This window comes from Henckelia pumila, chromosome 4 (assembly GCF_033568475.1).
Source record: "Henckelia pumila isolate YLH828 chromosome 4, ASM3356847v2, whole genome shotgun sequence".
Classification (NCBI taxonomy): domain Eukaryota; kingdom Viridiplantae; phylum Streptophyta; class Magnoliopsida; order Lamiales; family Gesneriaceae; genus Henckelia; species Henckelia pumila.
The window spans coordinates 201,697,526-201,708,857 of NC_133123.1; the positions used below are offsets into that span (position 1 = coordinate 201,697,526).

General features: G+C 37.6%; 1 protein-coding gene across 1 annotated transcript; it reads left to right on the forward strand.

The window, feature by feature from the left end:
- Positions 1 to 3,210: 3,210 nt before the first annotated feature.
- LOC140862616 (phosphatidylinositol/phosphatidylcholine transfer protein SFH12-like) lies at positions 3,211 to 10,427 on the forward strand. The gene is made up of 16 exons (XM_073265648.1): positions 3,211 to 3,314; positions 3,407 to 3,664; positions 3,910 to 4,009; positions 4,114 to 4,398; positions 4,611 to 4,688; positions 4,825 to 4,926; positions 5,214 to 5,263; positions 5,367 to 5,466; positions 5,550 to 5,648; positions 5,734 to 5,823; positions 6,238 to 6,361; positions 6,463 to 6,854; positions 7,170 to 7,292; positions 8,859 to 8,910; positions 9,589 to 9,667; positions 10,244 to 10,427. The coding sequence occupies exons 3-16, from the start codon at positions 3,953 to 3,955 to the stop codon at positions 10,425 to 10,427; spliced, it is 1,815 nt and encodes a 604-aa protein (XP_073121749.1). The 5' UTR covers positions 3,211 to 3,314; positions 3,407 to 3,664; positions 3,910 to 3,952.
- The last annotated feature ends 905 nt before the right edge of the window (positions 10,428 to 11,332 follow it).

Genomic DNA, 11,332 nt, shown 5'->3' on the forward strand with positions numbered 1-11,332 from the left:
CAAGGCTCAGCGCAGACCAAGAGTGGAAACAAAACTTTCTTTTTATATTTCTTTTGTGTTACTGTTATTATGGGCTTTTCTTTTCTATTAACATGGGCTCTTAATCCAATTTTTTAATTGGGCTTTTAGTCCAATTACTTTAGTATGTGCAAAAACAAATTTAATCGATTACCCAGTACTTTGTTTATATTCGAGTTGAAATATTTAACATATGATAAATTGAAAACCTTTCTTTAAAATTTCGATACTTTGGTAATATTTGTAACAGCTTATTATAGATTTTGTGTAAAATTTCCAAAACATTTCATTGGTTTGAGAGTGTGAAAGTACTTAAAATAATTTTTGAAAATACTACTTTATTGGAGAAATTTTTCTTCATCATGTAATTTAATAGGGTAATTAATTGAATTTATTTTAATAACTTATAAGATCTTATATCTTATGAATTTTTATAGGAACTTATAAATTATGAGGTCTTATTTTCAACACAATTTGGTAAGATGTTCGGAAAATAACATAAGGAGCTTATAGATGTTAAAATTTTTGGTGTTATGATTTCACCCGTACGTTACACGTGTTACGTGCTTGTACAATATGTTTTTTTTAGAGAAAAAAATTGCAAAAAAATTAGAATTTTCTTAAACAAATAGTTACCAAAACGCAATCATTGCATCAATTTTACAAAGGTACTAGGTCACATTTTTGGTAAATAAAAAGAATACCAAATGACACAAAGTGATTGAATATTAATTAAAATTCATATAGTATAATAAAATAATAAGATTTTCATTGTATTTAAGACAAGATACTATGAACATAATGCAATTAATTATTTTTAGATATATTTTTTTATCCAAATTAATTTGAAAAACTTGTATGGTACCGTCTAATGGGTCAATTGTAAGATACATCTCCAATTAACTCAGCCCAATTTATGAAAAGTCACATCATGATATTATTTTTGAAAATATTTTTACGCATAAGCTATAAATGTTAAAGTTAGTTCATAGTTTCTAAAAGTTTTGTAAATAATGTTTTTGGATAAATAAGAAAAATGGTACATAAATAATATTAACTAAAGTTTGTTAAAGTGAAAGTGAACGGAAAAAACTGTAATGAATAATTTTACTCGTCAACGACTTACAAAATGAATAGTTATAAATTTATAATAAGATAATACATGCAATAAATAAAATTTCGAAGAAAGAGTAAAAGAATAAGAAAAAGGATAGGTTTTTCGGTGTCATTGCATCATGGAAGCGTAAATATGAGATACAACAAAATTGGTGGTTATTAAAGTTTCTTAGTAGTTTAGAGTCATTCAATTTCTTTGTTATATATTAAAGTTCTATCGTAAGTTGTTAAAAATAGTTTATAAGCTCAATTAAACACTTGGTGAATAATGTATTTAAGTTCTTTTCAAATTAATGAATTTTTTAATGTATTATTAAATCAGGTTTATTAATAGGCCACAAGCCTCATTGGCTTAGGAACCATAGTCTCCCAATTTAAAATAAATATCGAGTTCGACATCTATGTAAATCCTCATCTAAGCTATTAAAAGTAGTTTGTAATATGATTATTTAATTTTTTAAAAAAATATATAGAAACCAATATAACCCCCATTATTTTAATGAATCGTGTCATTTTTTAACTATAAATTTAAATGATATATATATATATTATATATATATATATTATATATAAATATTTGAGCTGACGCTCATGAAAACCTAAAATTACTGGAGTACCACTAATTATCAGCAATTGACATTGTTGTACATCTGGAAATGGTTTACCTTTTCAACACCAATCTATTTATAAATGGATTTGGTTATTCCAATTGATATTAATTGGTCATTTCAAATGAATTTTGTTTGTATATGTTTATAAAATCAGCTTGAGAAAATTCTATTTGTTTTTTTTTTTTTTTGTCTTTTTTCTTAAAATTTTTTTAGCGACATGTAATATGACCATATCTGGTAATCAAAAGTCGTCTAAAATTACTCTAGAGGTAATCCGATATTTTGTAAAATGGTGCAATTCATTTTGATCAATTTAGCAACATTTTTTTTTTGGGCCTTTAGATATTTGTTTTTGATTTTTTTTAAAAAAAAAAAATCAAAATTTCAATGACAATAAAGATACTTATCAAATCATACAAAGTCCAAAATGTAAATGGCATGCATACTCAACAACAGTGTCCACTTCAATCCAAACATCCATGTAAACTTCAAGTGTATACACACACAAGATCAAGTATATTTTTAAAAATGGAATAATTCTATTTGGGTTTAATTAATGGATTAAAATTCAAATCACAAATGGATTTTAGAGTCATTATTTTAAAACATAACAAAGTGGGAAGCACTTGGAATTTGAATGTAGTGGCTTGCATTAATGGAAAATCTTCAGAAGGGGACATGGTCCAAATCTATGAATTATGAAAATAGTTAAAAATCTCTATAATATTCTTTTTAAAAAAATATTTTGGAAACCTCTCCAAAAAATTCTACAATATATTTGTATTAACGGTGTTTTGCCATTTTCAAGAAACAATGGGACTGATCCTATAATGGGCACCATTGAGTTTTGCCCATAATTCGGGCAACACGGCCATTTCTTTCACTGGTAAAAAAAAAAAAAACTCTTTTCTTTTTGGTTTCTATTCATTTCTCTCTACCCTCTGTTTAATGATCAATCCCCAGAAAATGTTCAAAGTTGAGCTCTTAATTACATTTGCTTGTATCATTTTTTTTTCTCTCTGTTAATAAATATTTTGTGTTTCTTGATTTATAAGATTGGATAGATTTTATTTTTAGAATGTTGAATGTGTTTTGACTCCTCCTTTATCGTGATCATCATGGGTTTTGGTCCATTTTGTTATTAGTTAATAACTTTGCTGTTGTCTTCTTTCTTGAATCGTAGAATGTTTAATATTCCTTTGCATGAAAATAAATGAAACCATTCTTGTTAGGAAAAAAAACGACAGCTTGCCCCTTTAAGAAATCTTATAGACCATACGGTCGCCCAAACACCACGTTTTGATCGCTCTATCCCATTCCCAATGGTTGATTGTTGCTCTGTGATAATGATCGAAAGGCCGATATTTGTGGAATATAAGCTTTGTGCTAGTTTTTTATGTAACGGAAAATACTAAAAATCTTCTGACTCGATTGACCTTGCTAAAAAGTTGTAGGCTGTCTGAAGTTTGTGGCTTTTGGGGACGTGTAAATATTTCTCAGCAAAACTCGCCAACTGTGTAATCATGAGTGACACAATTTCGGGACCTCTCGAACGTCCTTGTAGGCCGAGTAAGCATATTATTTTGCACCGTATCCAACGTTTTCGTCTAGCCGGATCAGATAGTATAGTTAATGTGATATTGGTGTGGAATTGTGTGCAGGTCTTGAGAAGATTTGGAAAACATGGAGGATGAGAGGAAGACGAGGCTGGTATCGATGAAGAAGAAGGCGATGGATGCATCGAGCAAGTTGAGGAGCTCCTTGACGAAGAAAGGGAGGCGTAACAGCAGAGTTATGTCTGTTGTGTTGGAGGATGAGCATGATGCAGAGGAGTTGCAAGTGGTGGATGCCTTTCGTTAGGTGGTAATCCTCGAAGAATTTCTCCCTTCAAAACATGATGATTATCATACGCTCTTGAGGTATCTTTCCTTTTCAATTCCCATTCCATGTATCAGAAAAAAGTTACAAGATTTCTAGTTAAATCTGCTTCGTTTTAACAAAAGTTATAGCTGATATTAACGATACATTTCAAATGTTTTACAACAATGTAACTTCAGTGTAATTTTACAAGGGTTTTCTGAATCATATGAAACTAGGCATAAAGAATGCGACTTCAAACACAAAAACAGAAGGCGGTTCACGCTATATTTCTCGGATCATGCAGGTTTCTGAAGGCCAGGAAATTTGACATTGAGAAAACAAAGCAAATGTGGGCTGATATGCTTCAGTGGAGGAAGGACTTCGGTGTTGACACTCTTATGGAGGTACTTATCATCATAGTACACAACACACAATCATATATATTGATCAAACGATCAAGCATTTAAGAGATAGAGTTTGGACTAGTGTACGGTTTAAAATATTTCAGTCACAAATTTCTGGCAAGGACTTCGATTTCAAGGAGAAAAGCGAGGTCCTAAAATACTATCCACAAGGGAATCATGGTGTGGACAAGGACGGTAGGCCAGTATATATTGAAAGGCTTGGGCAAGTGGACGCGACCAAGTTGTTGCAAGTAACGACTATTGATCGTTATCTAAAATATCACGTTCAAGAATTCGAGAGGACGTTCAATGACAAGTTCTCAGCCTGCTCCATTGCTGCTAAAAAGCACATTGATCAGAGCACAACTATTCTGGATGTACAAGGAGTTGTAAGTATCATAGGGCACACTCTTTCTTAGTTGAATGCTTCATCTAAAAACCGACAACTGGCTTCTAACAACTTGAGTTTTACCAGTTTGTAAAACGACCATAACGACGAATTAATTGATGACAGAATCCGTTATGTAGAGTCTCGTTTGTGCAGACAAGCTGGATCCAAAGCTGACATTTATAATGTAACTATTTTCTACCTATGATTTAGGGACTGAAAAACTTCAATAAGTCTGCCAGGGAATTGATTCAGCGTCTTCAGAAAATAGATGGAGATAATTACCCTGAGGTACACAGTTCCATCTTTTTTTTTTTCCTCCCAAATTCAATACTTGTTTTGGTTCTTAATTTTAAAAGTATATTGAGTTCTCATTTACACCACTTAATTGGTTTTGTTTTTTTTGTTCATTTATTTTGAATTTTAGATGCTATGCTGCATGTACATTATCAATGCAGGATCAGGATTTAGGCTCTTGTGGAACACTGTCAAGTCATTCCTTGACCCCAAAACCACTTCCAAGATTCATGTAAGCCTCATTATACCTCTTCTAAATGACACTACATATTCTTGTACCGATCCAACCTCCACATATTCATTCTAAGTAGCCGATTTCCTAAAAATGGTGATCTTGGGTGGGGTCCGCACGAAGCTGAGGGTGTCCAAAATCGATATGTTCCATATTGGTTAAGAAATGGTTCTTAGTCCGTTTACATGGTGGGTAACTGGCTTCATAGGAACAGATTAGGTCGAAACAGTTTGCTCGAATTTCACAAAAATAAAGATTCAATCTGTTGCTATGTTTCTTCTTACCAGGTTTTGGGTAACAAATACCAGAGCAAGCTGCTCGAGATCATTGACGCGAGGTAAATATTCTCTGGAAATTCAAGTACTTACATATCATAAACGACCCATTTCTTGTTAAGGCGCTGCAGCTTGAATCTGTTATTTTGATCTTGTACAAATCAGTGAGTTGCCAGAGTTTTTGGGTGGAAGTTGCAATTGTGCTGATAAGGGAGGCTGCATGGTTTCTGAAAAGGGCCTCTGGAATGACACTGAAATTATGAAGGTTATTATTGTTTGCATCAAATCTCTAATGTGTAAGACCTCACATCAAGAATTCTCAAATTTTGTGATTACTGTGACTTCAAGATGGTTCGCAACGGTGAACACAAATGCTCGAACAAGACCAGTGTTTCCGCCAATGTCGATGAGAAAACTATTTTAGTAGATGACTGTGCAACCTCCAAGGTATCAAGTCTTGCAGGATTTCAAAAGATTTTCTTTAACTGTGATTCTTGAAATTGAAACCGAGTGCTAGTTATGAAATATGCAGAATGTGAAGAAAAACCACTCCTGTAACTCAATGGCAGATTCTTCAAGAGACTACTTTGCACATCCACAACTTTCCCCTGTTCGCGAAGAAGTAAGTTCTCACAATGATTAAACATGGTTATATTGCATTCTCTTGCTGCATCGATCCTATGTATAATCATGTTTAGGTCTCATGCAATCTAACTAAAGCAATAACCAAGCCAGAATACTTGTTACATGATAAAAAAAAAAAAAAGTTTAGGGCTGCGAAAGTATGTATGATCCAGAATTGTAAAAGGCAATCATACAAATGTTGGAAAAAAAATTGAAAACAGACTGGAGTCGATTTCCAATGCTGGCCTCAAAAAGGTTTTTCCTTAACCATATTCTCTTGCAGTTCATAAATATACCATTACTTCAAAGAACGAATCTTGAGGCCAGAACATTCGAACTTCCCTACTTAAACCCTGTATTTTCACCTATCTATAGATAAAAGGATCATCAATAATTGATAAGAACTCCTCAGGTGACCAATAACCGTGTGGGTGCATATGAATCTGATAAATATGCTCAAATGGTTGACAAGTCTGTTACTGCAACTTGGATAAAGGGAGGAGGATCAAAACATAATAACTTTGCTGTTTCTAAAGGTACATAATCATCATCTGTTTAACATATTCCTTGGATTTTTACTCGGAACAACTTTCCAGTGATTGGGTGGTTTCCCTATAACTTCTTCCTATATCAACAGACTATTTCCCAGTGCATAATGCCCGCAAACCTTCAAAAGGACTTAGCGACTCTCTGTTTTGTGGGGCGATGACCTTAGTAATGGGTGTTGTCGCTATGGTTCGTATGACTCGTAACATGCCTAAGAAGCTTACAGATGCTACACTCTATTCTAGTTCTATGTGTGGTGTTGATACGATGATTAGAGGTTCCAAAAATGCACATGAGTTACCCGAAACTGCCATTTCACGTGAGGATTATTTTACGATGATGAAACGCTTGAGTGAACTAGAAGAGAAGGCTATAGTTCTCAACCAAAAGCCATCAGTTATGCCTCTTGACAAAGAGGAGATGCTGAATAATGCTTTGAACCGTGTAGATGCTTTGGAGCAAGAGCTTTCAGCAACCAAGAAGGTATTGACTAGTTTTTTTTCACTTTTTCTTTCACAATTTGCGCATCCAATATTTTGCCATGAAAATCACTAGTGTTGTACCACTTAATTTAGTGGTTGGTAACTGAAGATATTGACCAGTCGATATCTACAGGAAGGAATAATCTTTCACAAAATTTGGTGTTACATCTTCTTAGCACTTACCAACGTTTGTCATGTTTCACATGGCACTACAGCTCTTTCAAGTGTATTGATTCTTGTTGAATCATCTGAAGCTCATGTAAGCCGGGTTATATTGATAGATTTAATCAACTGTTTTAAAATATCGAATTTACAGGCTCTCGAGGATGCTCTCGTTCGACAAGAGGAGGTCTTCGCCTACATTGAGAAGAAGAAGAAGAAGAAGAAGAAGAAGAAGAAGAAGAAGAAGAAGAAGAAGAAGTTGTTCTTTGCTTTCTACGTAGAGAAACCTAAATAAAACTGAGTTAAGTAATGTAGTAGTCCGGTTCCATTTTACAAGATTAAGTGATTTTAAACATGTTAGAAAATGACATATAATTTTAAAAGTGTCAAAACATGTTTAAGAAGTCCTTATTTGGTAAAAATAAGTGGAAAATCAGATCCGAAACGTCCGAAAATGGTGGGGTAGGTCCCGGGGGTCTTGGGGGCCCAAAACCAGTTCGGAAACATGAGAAACAGTCGGAGCTTCCGGGCAGATCGGAGCTTCCGATCTCAACCAGAAACAGGTGTCAAAGAGATTTAAACACGTGGCCAGATGCAGGAGATCGGAGCTTCCGATCTCGGCCGTCCAAAACGTGGCAAACATGCACCAATCGGAGCTTCCGATCAGGTGATCGGAGCTTCCGATCGTGGCCTATAAATAGGGGTTCCGAGGGCCACAATTTCACAACAATATCACATCTTCTCTCTCGGTTTTAGAGTATTCTAGGTGTTTTAGGGGTGATTCTAGCCTTCCTAGGCTTGGTCCGGAGGTTGGCGAGGCGCTCCAGGGTTACGGTGGAGTGGTGCCCAAGTTCTGGGGCAATCGTCATCAGTGGGCTGACGACGGACGCAGGTATAGCTCTGGCTCTTTATAGTAAATAGGGAGTATGCTATAGCGTAGTTAAGGCTTTTAGAATAAAGCGGTAATGCATGAGTACTTTGCATTGTAGTGCGGACTGTAGGCTTGGACATAGTGCTGGTCTAGCTTGCCTAGTGTATGAGGTATGAAAGTATTATTCGAGATATCCAGATTGAGTATGCATGTATTATGTGTTTGCATGGATTATGTGATTGCATGTTTTATATGCCTTTATATATGCAGCATGTCATGATTGTATGTTGCATACATGAGCATATTGAGCTTTTACCTTAGAGGTATCCTGTAGTAGGGCACTCACCCTACGAGTTTGTGGATGGTTGGAAACGTAAGTCTTGTGTCAGGTCACCTTATGGTTGGACACATGTACTAGTATCAGGTCACCATTATCCACTGGGTATATGAGCCACCTCCTGATGCGACGGCGCAGCGTGCTATATACCCTGGGCCCGGTCTATGAGCTTGTTTCTTGACCTGAGAGTCTTGGTACCCAGTTCACTTGCATACATGCACACATAACACCGTATACTCATACTCTCGTACTGAGCTTATCATGCTCACGTCTCGTACTTTGTTGTATCTGGACACCCTATTTCATGGGGCAGGTCTGCGGCTGGACGATGCGGGTGGTTCCAGGAGAGCTTAGGCGATGGAGGACCAGCAGGGTTATTGTCTAGGCTTTTGTTTCAGTTGTATTTGGGTTAATACACTGGTTTATTTCGATATGGTTGTAAATAATATTTTTATTATTGTTTAAGTTTTCGCTGTTATTTCTGATATTTTATTTGATTAAGTTAAATGCATGCTTAAGCTTCTGATTAGTAGGTGATCACAGTGCGGATCACTACATTTATGGTATCAGAGCATGCATAGTAATCTTGGGATCTAGATTGTTGAAATTGGGATTAACTTTTAATCATCGTGTAGATGGCGGGTCATGGTGACGAGAGTAATCACGGCAGCATAGGTGGACGCTGGGGTGATCAGGACGATCGAGAGCATCGTCGGGGCCGTCATCACAATCGCCATGATGATCACAGGCGTTTCAGCATGCATAGGTTTATGCAGATGGGTCCAAAGCCTTTAGTCGGAGGAGAGTCACCGGAGGATGCGGGAAACTGGCTACGATGTATGGAAGTTTGTTTTCGGAAGTTCCGATGCACTGAGGAGCAGCGGATGGAGACTCTTGATTTCCTGGTCGAAGGACGAGCTCGGAAGTGGTGGGATTCTACTTCTGCGCCTTTTATTGCAGCCCGAGGAGTTGCTACCTAGGATGAGTTCCGCACGGCTTTTCATAAGCTGTATTTTCCTCCTGCTCTCCGACAGACGAAGACAAGTGAGTTGCTGGGTTTGCGGCAAGGATCGATGTCGATCGAGGAATACCAGTTGAAGTTCTTTGAGTTACTGCCCTATTGCCCCCAGATTTCTGATAGCACGGAGGCGAAGTATAATCTGTTCCTGCAAGGTCTTAATCCGGAGATTCATGACCGAGTTGCTGTGGGAGATGACATGACTTACGAGGGATTAGTGAGCCGATGTCACCAGGCAGAGGGCAGCATCCGCCGTAACAGATCCTTCTACTCATCTAGACCCGCAAGTTCCTTGGGTCCCCGTGCTCAGTCATTCAAGAAGTCTAGTTCTACTTCTTCTTCCTCAGGATCCGGGGAGGTGATGCGTTTCGGCAGAAAGAATCAAGGTCCTTGCAAGCATTGTGGTGGGAATCATCCTGCCAACAGGTGTCGGAAGGTTTCAGGGGCGTGCTTTCGATGTGGAGAAATTGGCCACCTGAAGAAGGATTGTCCACAGGCCGGGGGAGCTGGTTCTGGCTCAGGTTCTGGTTCTCAGGCTTCAGTGCAGCAGAGGCCACAGGGACAGTCGACAGGGGGTTCTAATTTGAAACCTCGTGCTTCCAGTCAAGTATTCGCCTTGAGACATGATCAGGCGGTGGATGAGAATGAGAAAGTTATAGCGGGTACGTTCTTGTTATTTGATATACCTGCTTTTGCACTCATTGACACTGGTGCATCTCATTCTTTCATATTTGCACGTTTTGTTAAGAAATATAAGCTGCCATACATTTCACTAGACACAGTGGTTGTTGTTTCTACCCCGACAAGTCAGTCTGCGTCGGCTAAGCGTCTAGTGATGGGTTGCCCTTTAGAGTTTGAAGGGAATGTCTTGATGGTGAATCTCATGATATTAGCAATGGAGGATTTCGATTGTATTTTGGGAATTGATGTGTTAACTACATACCGAGCTTCAGTGGATTGTTACCAGAGATAGGTAAAATTTCATCCGGTTCGCAATGATAGCTGGTTCTTTTACGATGAGGGAGCGCGACCTCAGATGCCATTGGTATCAGCTTTGAAAGCTTGTCGAGCTTTGGAATCTGAAGCGAAAGGCTACCTCATCTATGCAGTTGATACATTCGCTGGAAGTATTGGTATAGAAGCTATTCCTGTTGTGAACGAATTCCCAGATGTATTTCCAGAATAAATTCCAGTATTTCCTCCAGTACGCGAAGTTGAGTTCGGTATAGATCTGATGCCAGGAACTTCGCCTATTTCTTGAGCACCGTATCGTCTGGCTCCGTCAGAGATGTGTGAGTTGAAGCAGCAGCTTCAGGATCTGTTGGACAAGGGTTATATTCGTCCAAGTGTTTCTCCTTGGGGAGCACCTGTTCTATTCGTGAAGAAAAAGGATGGGTTTATGCGTTTGTGCATTGATTATCGCCAGTTGAACAGGGTAACGGTCAAGAATAAATATCCTTTGCCTCGTATAGATGATCTGTTTGATCAATTGTAGGGTACTTCGGTCTACTCGAAGATTGATTTGAGATCTGGATATCATCAGATGCGAGTTCGAGATCAAGATATAGCCAAGACAGCATTCAGGACCAAGTATGGGCATTATGAGTTCCTAATAATGCCATTTGAGTTGACTAATGCACCGGCTGTATTTATGGATCTAATGAATCGTGTATTCATAGAATTTCTGGACAAGTTTGTCGTTGTATTTATTGATGATATCTTGGTGTATTCACATGATGTAAATGAACACGCTTACCATTTGAGGCTGGTATTGCAAACTCTGAGGGATAGACAGTTGTACGCCAAATTGAGTAAGTGTGAGTTCTGGCTGGATCGGGTAGTGTTTCTTGGCCACATTATATCCAGAGATGGAGTTTCTGTGGATCCGAGCAAGATTGAGGCTGTAATGAACTGGTCGCGTCCGATGACGGTAGCTGAGATCCGTAGTTTTCTTGGTCTAGCAGGATATTATCGTCGCTTTATCGCAAATTTCTCGCAGCTCGCTCGACCTTTGACACAACTTACTCGAAAGGGCGTGAATTTTGAGTGGTCCTCAGAATGTGAGGAGAATTTCTGTGAACTTCGTAGACG

Excerpts from the sequence above, each read along its gene's own strand:
- LOC140862616 (XM_073265648.1), top strand. The coding sequence starts at position 3,953 with ATGTGGGCTGATATGCTTCAGTGGAGGAAGGACTTCGGTGTTGACACT. Across the intron at positions 4,399-4,610 it reads TTCTGGATGTACAAGGAGTT|GGACTGAAAAACTTCAATAA; the intron begins GTAAGTATCATA and ends CCTATGATTTAG. Across the intron at positions 5,467-5,549 it reads ATGACACTGAAATTATGAAG|ATGGTTCGCAACGGTGAACA; the intron begins GTTATTATTGTT and ends TGTGACTTCAAG.